The sequence below is a fragment of the Miniopterus schreibersii genome (genome assembly GCF_964146895.1).
Source record: "Miniopterus schreibersii genome assembly, chromosome: X".
NCBI classification, from domain to species: domain Eukaryota; kingdom Metazoa; phylum Chordata; class Mammalia; order Chiroptera; family Miniopteridae; genus Miniopterus; species Miniopterus schreibersii.
In genome coordinates this window covers 66,980,619-66,998,945 of record NC_138104.1, presented here as the reverse complement: position 1 = coordinate 66,998,945, position 18,327 = coordinate 66,980,619, and the positions used below count along the sequence as shown (strand labels likewise).

Sequence of the window (18,327 nt, the reverse complement as noted above, 5' to 3'; positions counted from 1 at the left end):
CACCTCTAAGGGGAGTGATACCCTGAGCTACACTAGCCACCCTACACCTAAAGACTCTACAGAAGACTCTGGAGTAAGACCAGGCAACTACAAGGTTGCAAAATAGCTGACAAGAGGAGGTGGTCCACGGAGAGCCTCAGATCAACCAACTACCTAAGGACACCAGAGCCAAACCTAGACGGCTCCTCACATTGGCTGATACACAAGTACCTCCCAGGAGAAATGAAATCAGCACACAAAACAGTGACCCTCAGACAACATAAGTTGCCCAGAAGACACTCACCTGATTGACTACCTTTTTTTCCTTCTGTTTTTTGTTTTGTTTGTTTTTTTTGGTTTTTGGGTTTTTTTGTTTGTTTTTTTGTTTGTGGGTTGTTTATTTTTTCTCTTTTTCCCTTAGGAAGAAAAGAGAGGGAGAAAACTTGTTTTTTCTTTTCTAAATTTTATAATAATTTTTTTAAACTTTTTTTTAACTAAATTTCCCCCCCCTCCTTTTTATAAAAGAATTTTGTTTTGCTTAGCTTGTTTTTAGTTTTGTTTTGGTTATTTGCTTTGTTTTGTTTTATCCTTGCTTCTAATATCAAGACTTTCTTGATATCCCTGCTTAACGACTGGGACTTTATCATTATAACCAAGTTTACTGCTTTCCTCTATAGTTTTCCCCAAATCTCTTACCGGACTCTCTCCATGCCTGGGCTTTATATCTCTGTCTCCTCTCGATCCATTGGCATAACTTTTTTTTCAGTTTCTTTTTTCTTTTTCTACTTTTATTTCATTCTTTTGTTATCTTCCCTTCTGTCTTCCTGTCTTTTTGTTCGATGGTTCATTTCTCTTATTCTCTTTATTGTATTTTTGTTTTCTCATTTTCAACTATTATCCTATTCCTATTCTCTCCCTTAATTTTGTGGTGGCCCTTCTCTCAGAATCTTTTCTCTGCTTCTGTTATCTCTCACTAGCTTCTCTATCTTTTTACATTTTAGTTTATTATTATTTTCTAAATTTTCACCAGTATTAACAACAATATACATCTCTCTCTCTCTAAGCATTACTTTTCTTTCTCTCTTTCTTTTTTTTTGAACATTTTTGTATGTGTGTGTGTTCTCCCTTCACTCTCCCAGTTCTATTTTCATGTGAGTTGTTTTCATTATGACCGTCAAGATATTTTGTAAGATACCTCTTGTTTCCTGGAAGTTTAATTGTGTATCGTTCTGCCTTGCCAGCAACAGTACAACAGCTTACAGGACTGGGTTAGGGCTGAGACACAGCCAACCTGAGAGGAGGGTCCTCCCAAGGACTGCTCAACCACAATCTAGACCGAACCACAACAGGAGAACATAAAGACACCACAGAAGGGACACCCACAAGAGGGACACGCCTAGAGCAAAGAGCTCAGAAGTATAAGGAAAACACACCTCTGGGCTCCACTGGACCCACAAGACAAAATCCCATCCCACAAGACTGGGAGACAGCAAATATATCTTATATATAGATACAAGCACTAAAGACTACCAAATTGGGGAGACAAAGAAACAACCCCTAAATTAAAGAAAAGGAAAAATTGCCAGAAAAAGACTCTGATGAGACAGACTTAAGCAGGTTATCAGAAACAAAGTTCAGAGTATTGATGATGAACATGTTCAAGGGACTTAAGAAGACACTAGATGATAAGATCGAGGACCTTAGTGAAAACATGAAAAAAGAGATACATACCATAAACAAAACTGAGAAAGAGATAAAGAATGCTGTATCTGATATCAAGAATGCACTGGAAGGAATTAAAAGCAGGCTCAATGAAGCAGAGGATAGAATAAGTGAATTAGAAGACAAGGTAGAAAAAATCACACAATCAGAGCAAGAAAAAGAAATAACACTTAAAAAGAATGAGGACAGTCTAAGGGAGCTTTGCAACAACATGAAGCGAAACAATATTCACATTATAGGAGTGCCAGAGAGGGAGGAAAGAGAGCAAGGGATAGAGAACTTGGTGGAGGAAATAATTATAGAAAACTTCCCTAAGCTGGGGAAGGAGAAAGCCACACAAGTTCAGGAACCACAGAGGGTTCTGAACAAGAGGGACCCAAAGAGACCCACTCCAAGACACATCATAATGAAAATGGCAAATGTCAAGGACAAAGAGAAAATATTAAGGACTGCAAGAGAGACAAGCAGTGACCTACAAGGGAATCCCCATAAGGCTGACAGCTGATTTCTCAACAGAGACTCTTCAGGACAGAAGGGAGCGGCATGATGTTCTCCAACTAATAAAAAGCAAGAACACGCAACCAAGATTGCTTTATCCAGCAAGGCTATCATTTAAAATTGAAGGTGAAAGAAAAAGCTTCCCAGACAAAAAAAGGCTAAAGGAGTTGAGTACCACTAAACCAGCATTGCAAGAAATGCTAAAAGGACTGCTTTAAGCAACAGAAGAAATAGTAAGAAAAAGGTACATCAGCATAAAGGGGAAAAATGGCATTAAATAAGTTGATATCAATAGTAACCTGAAATGTAAACGGAATAAATGCTCCAATCAAAAGACAAAGGGTAGCTGAATGGATAAAAAAATGAGACCCAAATATATGCAGTCTACAAGAGACCCCTCAGAGAGCAAAAGACTCACACAAGCTAAAAGTGAAGGGATGGAGTAAAATGTTCCATGCAAATGGAAAGGAAAAGAAAGCTGGAGTAGCAATTCTTATTTCTGACAAAACAGACTTCAAAATAAAGACCATAATTGGAGACAACGATGGTCACTGCATATTACTAAAGGGATAAATCCAACAGGAGGAAATAACCCTTATAAACATCTATGCACCCAATATAGGAGCACCTAAATATATAAAAAAAATTTGCGGGACTTTTAAGGGGAGACTGACAGCAACACAATCATACTGGGGGATTTTAACACCCCACTGTCAGCACTGGACAGATCATCAAGACAAAAAATCAACAGGGAAATGCAGACCTTAAATGACTCACTAGACACAATGGACTTAATTGACATATACAGAACATTTCACCCCAAAGCAGCAGAATACACATTCTTCTCAAGTGCACATGGAACATTCTCCAAAATAGAACACGTTAGGGCACAAGGCAAGTCTCTACATATATAAGAAGACTGAAATCATATCAAGTATCTTCTCAGATCACAATGCCATGAAACTGGAAATCAACCAGTATAAAAAAATTCAAAAATACTCAAACACATGGAGACTAAATAGCATGTTATTAAACAATGAATGGGTTACCAATGAGATCAAGGAAGAAATCAAACACGTTATGGAAAGTAATGAAGATGAACAGACAACAACCCAAAATATATGGGACATGGCGAAAGCAGTCCTGAGAGGAAAATTCATGGCATTCCAGGCTTATCTCAAGAAACAAGAAAAAGATCTAATGAACCATCTAACACAACAACTGAAAGAACGAGAACGAGAACAGTAAGAAAAGCCCCGAGGAAGTAGAAGGAAGGAAATAATAAAAATCAGAGCAGAGATTAATGACATAGAGACTAAAAAACCAATACAAAAAATCAATGAAACCAAGAGCTGGTTCTTTGAAAAGGTAAATAAGATTGATGCACCTTTAGCCAGACTTACTAAGAAACAAAGAGAGAAGACCCAAATAAATAAAATAAGAAATGAAAGAAGCGATTTAACAACTGACCCAACAGAAATACAAAGGATTGTAAGAAAATATTATGAGCAACTATATGCCAACAAATTGGACAACATGGGGGAAATGGACAAATTCCTAGAAGCATACGACCTTCCAAAGCTGAATCAAGAAGAGGCAGAAAATCTGAATAGGCCGATTACAACTAATGAAATTGAAGCAGTTATCAAAAAACTCCCAGCAAACAAAAGTCCTGGACCAGATAGATTTATTACCGAGTTTTACAAACATTCAAAGAAGAATTAACACCTATTCTATTCAAACTATTTCAGAAAATTCAAGAAGAGGGAAAACTCCCAAACCCTTTTTATGAGGCCAGGATCATCCTAATCCCAAAACCAGATAAAGATACTACAAAGAAAGAAAATTACAGGCCAATATCCCTGATGAACATAGATGCTAAAATCCTCACTAAAATACTAGCAAACAGGATCCAGCAATACATTAAAAAGATTATACATCATGACCAAGTGGGATTTATTCTGGGGATGCAAGACTGGTACAACATCCGGAAATCAATAAATGTGATACATCACATAAACAAAATGAAGGACAAAAATCACATGATTATATCAATAGATGCAGAAAAAGCATTAGATAAAATCCAGCACCCATTTCTGATAAAAACTCTCAGCAAAGTGGGAATAGAGGGATCATATGTCAACATAATAAAGGCCATATATGACAGACCTACAGCCACCATCATACTCAATGGGCAAAAACTAAAACCATTTCCATTAAAAACTGGAACAAGACAGGGATGTCCACTTTCACCACTTTTATTCAACATAGTACTGGAAGTCCTCACCATAGCCATCAGACAGGAAGAAAACATAAAAGTTATCCAAATTGGAAAGGAGGAGGTAAAACTGTCATTATTTGCAGATTACATGATATTGTACATAGAAAACCCTAAAGACTCCATCAAAGTACTACTTGATTTTATAAATGCATTTGGCAAGGTAGCTGGATACAAAATCAACATCCGGAAATCAATGGCGTTCTTATACACCAACAATGAAGTTTCAGAGAGGGAAACTAAAAAAGCGTATACCATTTACCACTGCAACTAAAAAAATAAGATTCCTAGGAATAAACTTAACCAAGGATGTAAAAGACCTGTACTCAGAAAACTATGTGACACTGAAAAAGGAAATAGAAGAAGATTTAATCAAGGGGAAGAATATACCATGCTCACGGATTGGAAGAATTAATATCATTAAAATGCCCATACTACTCAAAGCAATTTATAAATTCAATGTAATTCCTATTAAAATACCAACAGCATATTTCACAGACCTAGAACAAACATTTCAAAAATTTATATGGAACCAAAAAAGACCCTGAATGGCTGCAGCCATTTGAGAAAAAAGAAAGGAGTGGGAGGGATGACATTACCAGACTTCAAACGGTATTACAAAGCCACTGTAATCAAAACGGCCTGGTACTGGTACAACAACAGGCATATAGATCAATGGAACATAACAGAGACCCTAGAAATAGATCCACGCCATTATGGTCAGTTAATATTTGACAAAGGAGGCAAGAGTATCCAATGGAGTAAAGACAGTCTCTTCAATAAGTGGTGCCGAGAAAATTGGACAGATACATGGAAAAGAATGAAACTAGACCACCAACTTTCACCATACACAAAAATAAACTCAAAATGGATAAAAGGCTTAAATGTAAGTCACGAAACCATAAAAATCCTGGAAGGAAATATATGCAGTAAAGTCTCAGATATCCCACGTAGTGGACTTTTCACTGATACATCTCCTAGGACAAGAGAAACAAAAGAAAAAATAAACATCAAACTGAATAGCTTCTGCACAGCAAAAGAAAACAGCCTCAAAATACAAAGGAACCCCTCAGTCTGGGAAAACATATTTGCCAAGGATGTATCTGATTAGGGGCTAATTTCCACAGTGTACAAAGAACTCATGGAACTCAGCAAGAGAAAGAAAAACAACCCAATTAAGAAATGGGCAAAGGACTTAAATAGATACTTCTCCAAAGAGGACATACGGATGGCCAAGAGACACATGAGAAAATGCTTGATGTCGCTAATCATTAGAGAGATGCAAATTAAAACCACAATGAGGTATCACTTCACACCTGTAAGAATGGCTGCCATCAACAAATCAATAAACGACATGTGCTGACGAGGGTGTGGAGAAAGGGGAACCCTAGTACACTGCTGGTGGGAATGCAGACTGGTGCAACCACTATGGAAAACAGTATGGAGGTTCCTCAAATAATTAAAAATGGAGCTGCCTTTTTACCCAGTGGTTCCACTCCTAGGGATGTATCCTAGGAATCCTGAAACATTAATCAGAAAGAATATATGTACCCCGATGTTCATAGTAGCACAGTTTACAATAGCCAAGATCTGGAAACAGCCCAAGTGCCTATCAGTAGATGAGTGCATAAAAAAGCTGTGGGACATTTACACCTTGGAATACTATGCAGCTGTAAAGAAGAAGAATCTCATACCCTTTGGGACAGTATGGATGGACCTGGAGAATATTATGCTAAGTGAAATAAGCCAGGTATCAAAAGACATACATCACATTATCTCGCTTATACGTGTAATCTAATGAACTTAATAAACTGATGAACAGAATAGATTCAATGACATGGAAGCATAGATGAGACTGACAAATGTCAGAGGGATGGAGGAGGGCAGGTGGGTGGAGGGGGAGAGAGTAACCAAAGAATTTATATGCATATATGCACAACCCAAGGACACGGACAATGGTGGGGAGAGGGCCTGGGGATGGGGAAGGGACGGGGTGGAATGGGTCATTGGGGAGAAAAAGGGACATCTGTGATATTTTAAACAAAAGGAAAAATAAATAAATAAAAATAAATAAATAAATAAAAAGACCCCAATTATCCACAGCAACCTTGAGAAAGAGGGACAAACTTGAAGGATCACTATACCGGATATCAAACTATGCCACAAAGGCATTGTAACCAAAACAGCCTGGTACTGTACAGCCTGGTACTGTAGATCAATGGAACAGAACAGAGGACTCAGAAATTAACCTATGCCATTAATGTCAATTAATATTTGACAAAGGAAGTAAGAGCATACAATAGAGCAAAGACAGTCTCTTCAATTAATGGTGTTGGCAAAATTGGACAGATACATGCAAAAAAATGAAACTAGACCGCCAACTTGTACCATTTCTTCTTTATCTAATAACCTATCTATGAACATTTACAGACACTTAGGTCAATGGAACAGAATAGAGAACCCAGTAGTAAACTCAGGACTTTATGGGGTCATTCAATCTATGACAAAAAGGTAAGAATATGCAGTGGTGTAAAAACAGCTCTTCAATAAATGGCATTGAGAAAACTGGACAGACACATGCAAAGCAATGAGACTGGATCACATTCTTATACCACATCCAAAAATAAACTTGAGATCGATTAAACACATAAATATAAGACCCCAGACGATAATACTCATAGAAGAAAACATAGTAGAGTTTTGACATCACTCCTAGCAATATCTTTTTTGGGTATGTCTCCTATTCAGGCAATGAATAAAAGAGAGAGAGACAAATAGGACTATATCAAACTAAAGAATTTTTGCACAGTGAAGGAAACCATCAACAAAATGAAAAGACAACCAACTGAGTAGATGAAGCTGTTCACCATTAAGGGGTTAATCACCAAAATATATAAGGAACTCATTTAACTTAACACCAAATATCCCCACAAATACAATTTAAAATTGGGCAGAGGACCTAAATAGACATTTCTCCAAAGAGAACGTACAGATGGCCAATGGACATATTAAAAGATGCTCAATGTCACTAATCATCAGTGGAAAAGAAAATTAAAACTACAATGATATATCACCTCACACCTGTCAGAATGACTTTCATTAATAAATTAACAAACATCAAGAGTTGGTGAAGATGTGGAGAAGGAACCCTCATGCCTTGGTGGGATTGTAAATTGGTGCAGCCACTATGGAGAACAGTATGGAAGTTCCTCAAAAAATTAAAAATAGAACTGCCATATGACCCAACAATCCCACTTCTGAGTATTTATCCAAAGAAATCCAAAAACCAATTTAAAATACATATGCACTCCTATGTTCGTTTCAGCATTATTGACAATAGGTCCGTGATTCGTTTCGAGTTAATTATTGTATAATATGTGAAGTGAAGATTGGAGTTCATGTTTTGGCTTATGGACATTCAATTGTTCCAGCACAATTTATTGAAAAGACTGTAGTTTCTACAATGTATAATCACAATGGTTGGAAATCATCATAGAGCCATCGTGGAAATTCATTTGGCTATATTTGCCTGGGCATATTTTTAACTCTGTATTCTATTCTATTGATTTATGTATCTATCCTTTCACTGTTTTGATTGATGTACTTTTGTGATGTCTTGAAACATTGAAATCCTGTACTGTAATCCTCCAAATTAAGTACATATTTAAAATTTTTGTTTTGGCAATTTTAGCTCCTTTGTCTTTCTATATAAATTGAAAAATCAATTTGTGAATTTCTACCAAAAAAAACCCACCTTAGATTTTATTTAGGTTTGTGTTAATCTACAGATCTATTTAGGAAGAATTGACTAATTGACCACCTTAGCTACTACTTTTGCATTAAGTCCAAAACTCAGCCAGATGTGAAAGCTTAGGTTCTTCCCAGGCCTTTTCTGAGCATATATCAAGCCCCAGTCACGTGTATGTCCTTGTCAATTCTCTGGTGTATGTTGGAGCTTTATAAAAACTCTTATTTGTGCAATTATCTCCTTTTCAAACTTTTCTTCTCAGGATTTTCAATTTGTCTATTGCTTTCCCCGATTGTTATCCTTAGACTAACGCTGCTGCTGTCAATACTTTTGCCTTTAAATATTTTTGGCAATGCCTTTCAGGAAGCAGCCCCAGCACTTGGAATGCTGTCATTTGGGTGAAAAAAAGGCAAGCCATTGCAACACTTTTTTCGGAAGCTGCCATTCACATTGAAACACTTAACCTCATTTTTTTGAGATTAAGGGTTGTGTTGCTTCCTCTGGTACTAGTAACCTGCAACAGAAGTGTAGACTGCCATCTTCACCTGTGCTGCCAATCTGGTGGTTGTGCAATACAGGTGGGCCAAGTAAAATGCCACAGTGTTCTTTCACCTCAACAGAGTAGCTTTTTTTCTTCACTACCTTTCCCTGGTGGTTGTAAGTTTTTTACTAGATGCTAGAAATCTGTAAAAGTTGATTTTCACAGTTTTCCAGAGCTTATTAGTTGTTTTATGGAGGGACAGAATCCTGAAGTTTCTTAGTCTAACATTTTTTGTGACATCACTCTTCTATTTTTCCTGATATTCATAGTTTTGGTCTTTTCTTTTAACTTTCTGGTCAGTCTGGTTAGAGTTTTATCAATTTTTTTTCAAGGAACCAGTTTTTCATGTCACTGATTTTTCTTTTTAAATTCTAATTTCTTCATTTTCAATGTGTTCCTTTTTTTATATTTCTAGTTCTTAAGATGGTAGCTTAATTATTGATTTTTAACATTTTGTCTTTCCTAATGTAGACATTTAATGCTATAAATTTCCCTCTGAGTATTCATTTATGTGCATCCCACAATTTTGACATGTAGCATTTTTATTTTTATTCAGTTCACTGTATTTTGTAACATCCCTGTGACTTCCTTCTTGATCCATGTGTTATTTGGAAGAGTGTTCTTAATTTCCAAATATTTGGAGAGTTACTAAATATTTCTCTGCATTGATTACTAGAACTTAAGAAGAAAAAATTATTTTATATTTTTTCAGAATTTCGATATCTGTTGCTTTTTTTTATATTCCTGGATATCTAATTTCCCTCTGACATTATTTCCCTTGAGTCTAAAGAACCTTCTTTAAAATTTCTTAGAGAAAAAGTCTGCACATAACAATCTCTTGTCTTTTTAAATCTGAAAATGTCTTTACATTCTGGAAATGTTTCTACTGGATATAAAATTTAAGCATATTAAAGATGCTGTTCCACTGTCTTATATAGTCTATGATTTGATGATGTATCTTCAGTCTTTCAAATAATTACTTCCCTTCACAAACTGAATTATTTTCCAACAGCTTCTTTCAATATTTTTCTTTATCTGTGGTAATTAACAGTTTGATTATGATATGTCTATGCATTGTTTCTCTTTTTTTTCTGTTTGGAGTCTGGGGAACATCTCAATTCTGTAAATTTATGACTTCTACCAAACTTGGAAAATTTCTGAGCACTATTTGTTCAAAAATATTTTTCTTCACTTATTTATTCAACCTCTCCTTCTGGAACTCCAATATTCTATGTGTTAGTCATTATCATATTGTTCAGCATGGCCCTGAGGTTCTGTTGATATTTTTCAGAAATTTTTCTTGATGTTCTTCATATTGGATAATTTTTATCAATCACTCCCCACATTCACTGACTCTTTCCTTTGTCTTCTCCATTCTCTAACTGAGATGATTCAGTGATTTTTATTATTATTTAATCCTCACCTGAGCATATGTTTCCACTGGTTCTAGAGAGAGAGGAAGAGAGAGAGAAAAACATCGATGTTAGAGAGAAACATAAATTTGTTGCCTCCTGTATGTGCCTTGACCAAGGATAGAACCCACAACCTAGGTATATGCCCTGCTGGGAATCAAACCCTCAACTTTTGGTGTGTGGGACAACACTCCAGCCAACTGAGCCACGAGGCCAGGGCTGCATTTCTTATTTTGATAATTGCATTTTTCATTTCTAAAATTTCAAATTGGTTATTTTTTATATTTTCCAATTTCTCTGCAGAGAACTTCTATTTTAGATGTGTTTTCATTTACCTCATAGAACATAGTTATAATAGCTGCTTTAAAGTCTTTGATATTTTTGACATCTGAATCATTTTATGGTTGACTTATTTTATTGTCTTTTCTCTTGAAAATTGGTAATATTTTTCTGGTTCTTTGTAAGTCAAACAATTCTGGATTGTGTTCTGGAAATTTTGAATATTATATTGTGTAGAGCCTGAGCCTGGTTATAACGTTGTGAAGAATATTCATCATTTTTCTTATTTTAGCAGACAATCACTTGGTTAAATTCAGCCCACAAGGTCTGTCTTGCTTTCTATGTGTGGTAATGCCCATCTCTTTAAATTTTCAAAGATTTTTTGTTATGTTGCATTTGGTTTATCTCACACATGTATCACTTAGTGGATAGTGTAAGTCTTGGGCCATGGTTTTAATATATTAGCTCTTAGTTTAATGATCAAAATCTTTGCTCTGTTGCTTTGGGTATGTTCTATACTTGTGCTACTCAGGATCAGTCTGAAATTTAGGTGGTGGTTGAAATCATAGTGTACTTCTCAAAGTCTTTGGCATGCTGCCTTGGGTCTTTTCTATGCATGTGCTCAAGGGTGAGCCTGTGATTTGTGGAAGTTCATATAACCCTCTACACTTTGGGTTTCTCTACACTCTCTGGCCTGCAGGGTTTTTTTTTTTTTTTTTCTCTGATTCTCTGGCAACACTGATAGATGGCTATTGTATTTTTAATCAGAGTTTTGACTATTTGTGCCACTGCCTGACTATACAGCTTTGCCTGTGAAGCAGAACTGCAAGAGAAAAGAAGAAGAAAAAATTAAACTTATTCCCCTGTGGATTGCTTCACCAAGTTTCGAATCCCCTCTAACCCACCTGTTTTTTTTGTTTTTTAAGTTTCAGAGTCCTTGAGTAGTTGCTTTTATATTTTGTTCAGACATTTTATTTATAATCAGTGGGAGAGAAAGTCTGTAATGTACTTAATCCACCATGTCCAGAAAACAGTTTAGTTTTGTTTTAAATTTAGTTTTTCACCCTCTTTTTCTTACTGTCTAGTGGTTCTGTGGTTTGCCTCTACTCTGATCCTTATTTCAAAATGGACTTACAATAGTATTTTGAAGTTTTATCTCCATTGTGATATTGTTAATTCATTCCTGGTCCAACAAATTTACTTGGCTCAATTACTAATCCCAAGACTATGTCTTTGTATATCATGCCATCCCCACCCCACTCCACCTCCACCCAAGCTTGTAGCCTCAAACAGAGCCATGCCCCAGGCATCCGTTCAGCTTCACGTTTTCTATCTTCTTTAAAAAAAGAGCCCCAGCTCTGACCAAAGATTACTTTGCCTGTTTCCAGCCTCCTCTTTTGTACAGAGAAATATTTTAGTCTCTTTTACTACATTTACTTTCAGACCCATAACTCTGGCTTCATCATTGCTTACACCTTTGTTTTGTTTCTATTCCGTGATATTTTGATCTTTTATATGAAACAACTATATCTTTTTATGATATAGTTCATGTTTTATCTCTCATTATTGTATGCTTGGAGCAGAAGGGTTATACTGAGATAAAAAGTTACTTATGCTATCTCATCTGGAAGTCCCAAATATTTCCAGAGGATGACAGTGTATGTGACTATGGTAGCCTCTTCTAATATATATTATGGCTTTGGAATTGGAATCATAACAAAAGCAACTCCCATTTCTATAGATAAGGAAACTAAGGTATAGCTAACTTGAAGTAAGACCAGGATTAATCCAAGTCTCCGGATTCCTAATCCAACCAATGGTTTTGCCATTTAATAATTTTCTGCTTAAGCTAAAAATCAATAAGCCCTGGAAAAATACCAGAGCAGCCTTGTAACATTTTGGGATATTTCAGCTGTTTTAAAGATTCTCTTGCTCCTCCTCTGGCTTTCAGTGTGTGCCTCTAGAGTAGAGAAGACATCATATAGTGAGCCTCCAATTTACTTCTTGGTCATTATAATGTTGCCCCATGGAAACCCTATTAGCTCTCAGGAATGGACTGTTTGTAGCAAAGAGCTATGAATCGCTGAAGAGACTGCTCTCTGATGTTTTTATTTCTTCTACACCTGATACTGACATTTCTTTCTATGTGGATGGATAATTACACATATTTACCCCTTTCCTCTGGAACTACAAATCCAAATATTGCCTTTGGCCTCTATTGCAAGGAAGGGATGTCACTAGAAAAGTCTGAAGACAAAGATATTCTAGGAAGGTGCTTCTATAAACCTATAGTAACACCACTGGGAGCATTGAGCACAACATCCTCCCTATAGAAAACCATTTGAATATTTTATTTCCATGGACCAAATCCTGGATATTATTATTTTTACTATCTCCTTCTTTACTACTTTAGTGCTTATTTCTTGTTTTTGCTACTGTGTCTGTCTCTTCAGTTCTAATTTGGTGCTTCTGATCTAATCTGGCTTTAGAAACTAGGAAACCAAAGATTCATATACTACTTTTAAATGAATTTTAGATATTTCTGTACTGAAACCCTTCATATTCTAGATAAGGAAAATGAAGCTCAGGGAGATAAATTTGTCACTCAAGATAATAGAGCTTGTCAGTAGCACTGCTTGGGTTTGTACCAAGATCTTCTGAAATAAAATTCAATGCTTTTTACATTACTTTCTGGATAAGTATTGGGTTAGGTAACAAATAATAGGTGTATGGGAAGGGTTACAGGAGGGAAATATCCAGATTGAGTGAAAGACAAATGCAACCATTTGAATTGACACTTGAAATATGTTCTGGTGCTTTACAATTTAAGTATTAAAATGCCAGATTAAAAGGAAGAATAAATGATGAGGGTGATGGTACAGGAATCAGTATTTTTGTGGAACCAGTGAAAGGAGTTGAATTATCTGAATGTTGTCTACTGCCCACAACTGTATCTGGCTTGGGACTGAAAGACATATTTTGGGGCATCATTAAAACTGAAATTCCTGAGAATTTTGAGAAACAGGCAGTGCATTTTGTTCTGTACTACCTTTGGGAGGATCAAGATTCTAGCAATAGTAGAGTTAATGAGAACCCACAGTGGTTAGGTAGGTGGTGGTTGTGGTCTCTTTTAAATCTTGTGGTATATTTTACTAGTATGTTATAAACATGCATTGTGTACAGTTGTCTATTAAAGACAATAAATGGAGCAGCATAAATACAGTGCTAGATTTCTAGCCTACCAAATATGAAAAGTTTTGAGTTATGTCCAGCTTGCAAAAGGGAATATGAGTCAATTGCAAAGTTTAAATTATGGCTCAGGACCTCTGACACAGAATCTTGTGACTTCTGCTTCATTAAGCCACCTGTTTCTGATTCCTCCAGGAACTTAACCTGTAATTAATGCTATTGGGAGATGGGTCACTGATTACTTATGGTATCTCACCCCCCAAGGATTGTCAAAGACAAATGGAAAGGTCATTAGCATGAGAACAAAGCAATCCAGCTCTCCAATCTATGAGGACCTGTCATTATCACTGTAGTCCACTCCTTAAATCCATATAGGTAGCGGACCCAGACAGCTAGTCACATGGGACCTCATTTTCCGCAACTTAGTCTCACTTCAAGAGGAAAAGTGTGCACAACAATAGCACTTATTCTCCAAACTTTCCAGTGATCTGGAAGTAAGAAAACAAATGTCAAAGCTTTTTTATTACTATTATTTTAGCCAATGTGCCAATCCTCAAAGACTCACTATTCTTTAGAAGATTGTCATTAGAAAGGACTGAAGAGTACATCTGTGCCTATAATGAGATAAAGGGGTATCGTTGGCTTTGTTCATATAATTCATCTTAAGACCTTGTATCTGAAAAGACAAGTCTTTAGGGTGCATGCCCTGGGTTCTAAAGTGTTATCTCTTCTTCAAGCACAGAAATGTCTTTGAAGGATGCCTGTGCTTTAGATGAAAGCCTATTTAAAGCACAGCTCTTGTTTCAGAGACATGTCATTTGCTGAGTAAGCTCGGGAGTAAATTGTGTGTTTTGGTAAATTGACTATAGTGTTTATTATTATTAAATGATACTCATAATCTCTTCTGAAAATTAAATGTTTGTGGGTGCATGAAGTAGCCTTGAGTATACTCAGTATTTGAGTAGGGGAACAGTTTATTAAGCCTAAGGGATGATTCTGGAAAGTGGGAAGTCAACCAGATCTAAAGAATATCTGGGCCAGGACTCAGGACTGGATGAATAGAGTGAATATGCTACAGATGGAGTAAATATGTTCCCTTCTCCATGACAGAAAATAAGTAGTGCCACAGACTGCATTAGCCAGTCTCATTATATACATGCATCAAGTCTTGTGTGGACTTTGTGTTAGCTGTGTTATTGGTGTGATCTGCTGGGGTCAGGTGTTCTGGGCTGGAGTGGGAATTGTTTGAATTTACTGTAATGATGAAGCTGGAATGGGCTTTGTTAGGCTGCAGTAAGCTGCCCTATGCTCTGTTTGAGGTGTGCTGGAGTGGATGTGCTAGTCTGGGCTGCAAAGGGGTAAACAGGGCTGAACCAAGCAAGAGAAAAGAAACTTAATAGTGGAATAACTTTACTTTTTTGGACATCATTTTCCAACTTGGCAAATATGTGATGAGATTCATCCATTCATACCAAATTGTTCAGTAATCACTATCTGAGTAACAGGTTCCTTTTCTTTGTACTGAGGATGCAGAGATAACAGAACAGGGAAACTGCCCTTTGGGGTTCTTGGGTTAGGTAGGAAGGCAGAATAGAAAACAGATAGTTATAAGAAAGAAAACTAAATGCAAAAAGAGTGTATGAGGTGGTATGAGTCATCTCCAAATATTAGTCACAACCCAACAAAAGTTTATTTCTCATTCATGCAAATTCTATTGTAGATCCAGGCAACTCTTTAGGGAAATTGTCTTCCATGTGTTGGCTCATCATTCCATGCTATTTCAATCTTATGGTCGCTCCACATTAACATATGTTTCCATGATGACTATGGCAAGGGAGGGCTTGTATGGGACATTAAATATTCCAGCCATAAGCAAAATAAATCTTGTGACCTCTCCCTACTCTAAGTGAGCAAGGGAGTAGGAGTGCAGTCATCTTATGTTCCTAGAAGTGGAAGAGAGTTGGATATTGGAATATTTGTAACCTACCACAAGTAAGGATATTCCCAGTGTGAGAGTCCACCACATGTGAATGCCAGAGATCTCTAAGGGATTCTCCATAAGCTTTGGGATTCTGCTGTCATTCTCAATGATACCTAAAGGGATGGACTTTGTACTTGTACCTAGCATGTTCTCCATGAAGAAATAGTATAGGTGAGAGAATTTTTTTTAGGGGTTTCTCTCTGACTCTGCCAAATATCCTTTCTCAGAAGTAGCATATTGTTATTCAGAGTACTGCACTGGTCTCTCTCAGAGCTAAGGAAACAGATTTTCATGACACTCTACTTTTCTACTTTCTTTATCCCAGATGCTGTGACTGAAGTGAAGACTGATATCTACGTGACCAGTTTTGGCCCTGTGTCAGACACTGATATGGTAAGTGTAGTTCCTGTTAAAAATAGAAATGAAAGATGATACAACAGATCAAATAAAATGTTTTACTCCCCTATGGCAGGGCCTTGTAGCTATGTTCTATGGAGAAGTCTTGTCTCAGATGAATTCCTTACCCTCATCATCCTACATTTAGCTTAATCCTTAATCCATTTCTTGCCCTGCTCTCTCTACCTATTTACATAAAAATCATATACCCTCATCAGGAGTATCCTTCCCTTCTTTCCACAACATGTCTTTTAAAATCAACTTAACTTCCTATCATCAATTAAACTTTCCCTGACTTATCTTTTTACATTTTGCCACCACCATACATATATTTTTACCAATAAGTCATGTGAAGGCAGCATTGTAGTGAGGAATCTCAGTTAAACAACCAGTGGCATCATCCAAGAAGTCTGTCCCTTGCAAACAGGCCCTGGGAACATTCACTGGGGACATGGACTGACCAGGGTGATGCAGAGAATTTGTAGGAAGAGAAAACCACTCTGAAAACTGATCCTTCTGCAGATGTGAGCAGTGAAAGAGACTTGGAGCAGATTCAAGGAATAGGGCAAACCACAGTAGAGCTAGAAAGGGGTTGACTCATGAGTCATCTGCAAGGACTTTCCCTTCTCCTATTGTTATCCATTGCTGCCAAAACAAAGAATGCAGAAGAGAGTTGAGACAGGAGATGCCATCCTAATGGACCACCTGATTAATACCTACTAAGTATCAGATATTTGAGTGAATAATTCTTATGTAGGGAAACAAAACAGCTATTATCTGCTCAATAACTTTTTGTTGAATGAGTGACTTTGTGTTGAAAATAACAATTTTTAAATCAGAAAAATATATTTAAAAATATGAAATGTCCATGTTTATTACTTAGATTTTTCTCTGTATCTCTGTCTTCACTGAGACTACTACTTAACAAGGAACAGGGCTTCTTTAGAGCTGTTGGGTAAATACAAACGGTTGTATAGGGACAACAGGGTTTGCCCTGTAGGTAATACAGAACCATTTAGTAGGTGAGTAAAAATATGTTTTGTTTTAGAATGATTGATCTAGCACTCAGTACAGGATGGACTATTAGGAGCAAAACACTGGAGGATGAGAATTGGTTTAAGCGCGTTGATTTTACATGACTCTTCCTGAAATCACACAAGATCTAGGAGTCAGTTGGAAAAGCAGGCTAGTTCTCAGGAGAGGAAGTCATGAATGGTTGTGCTGCCAGGCAGGGGGAAGGTAGAGGTCTGAACTTCATCTTTCAAGTGTGGAATAAAGAAAAGGGTGTACAGAGATATAGTAGACTCCTGGTAAACTCCTTACAGGCCAGTACCAAGTCCTCATGGTTTCCCTGGCACTTGATAGAGTACTTGATACATAAGGAGAGCTCAGTGAGGAACAGGTTTGACATAGGAGGGACAGAGGAAATGGGTATTTCATAGGGTCAGCAAGAAAACCTGTATGTCTATCTTGCCCCTTCTCAACCTGTTGATTACTAATTCCCACAGCTTCAGATCCAGGTATGCATTAAAACTGCTGCCAGTTGGTAATTCAACAAGTACTCCTTAAAAGTCCAAATATGCATTAAGGGGTTTGGGGGACCCCTATATTCAGAAAGCTCATAGGCCACTGGGGATAACCAGATTCACCAAGGTTATGCAGTTCTCTTTTTGTATTGCTGGGAATTAGTGATGGATTAGGATTTTTGTAAGAAAGCAACTGAAGCCACTCTTTAACACACACACACACACACACACACACACACACACAGTCACTCATGCACCAGCATCCACAAATACATTCAGAAAAATGTATATGTATGGAAGAAAATACACACAGAATACAAACAACCCACATGTTATCCTAGGCACTCCATAGACACACATATGCAAATAGATACCTCAATCAAGGGGTACTACAAAAACACACACACAGCCTCTGCCCACACCAGCTCCTCTCTTTGATCTTTCCCCACCCAAGCAGCCACATATGGGTATTCAGAGGCCTGAAGGCATTTCAAACAATCCAGACTTTCTATCTCTTTTGAAGTTTCATGTTCTACTTGCTTGTTTGTTTTTCTTCCTCATGATTAAGCAGAAACAACAGAATGGCTCTTTCCTAATAGGGAGGGAAGACTTTGGTCAAATAAATTTCAGGTTATTTTTTAGCTGCACTTCAATCAATCCTGTCACAAAACAGAATAGCTATGATCACTCTGGCTGGGAAACACATTTCTGGTGTTTTTAAAAACTTCATTAAAAACTTATTTGCATACTACTTGTTGGACTGGGAAATTGACCCAGG

The 18,327-nt window shown here is 37.0% G+C and overlaps 1 protein-coding gene across 10 annotated transcripts in view; it reads left to right on the top strand.

The window, feature by feature from the left end:
• GABRA3 (gamma-aminobutyric acid type A receptor subunit alpha3) overlaps window positions 1–18,327 on the top strand; it is a 422,854-nt gene that overhangs the window by 213,151 nt on the left and 191,376 nt on the right. For all 10 annotated transcript variants that reach the window (XM_081125273.1, XM_081125281.1, XM_081125278.1 and 7 more), the window contains one exon: window positions 15,953–16,020. In XM_081125273.1, the coding sequence (XP_080981399.1) occupies window positions 15,953–16,020 (68 nt within the window). The remainder of the gene's footprint in view (window positions 1–15,952; window positions 16,021–18,327) is intronic.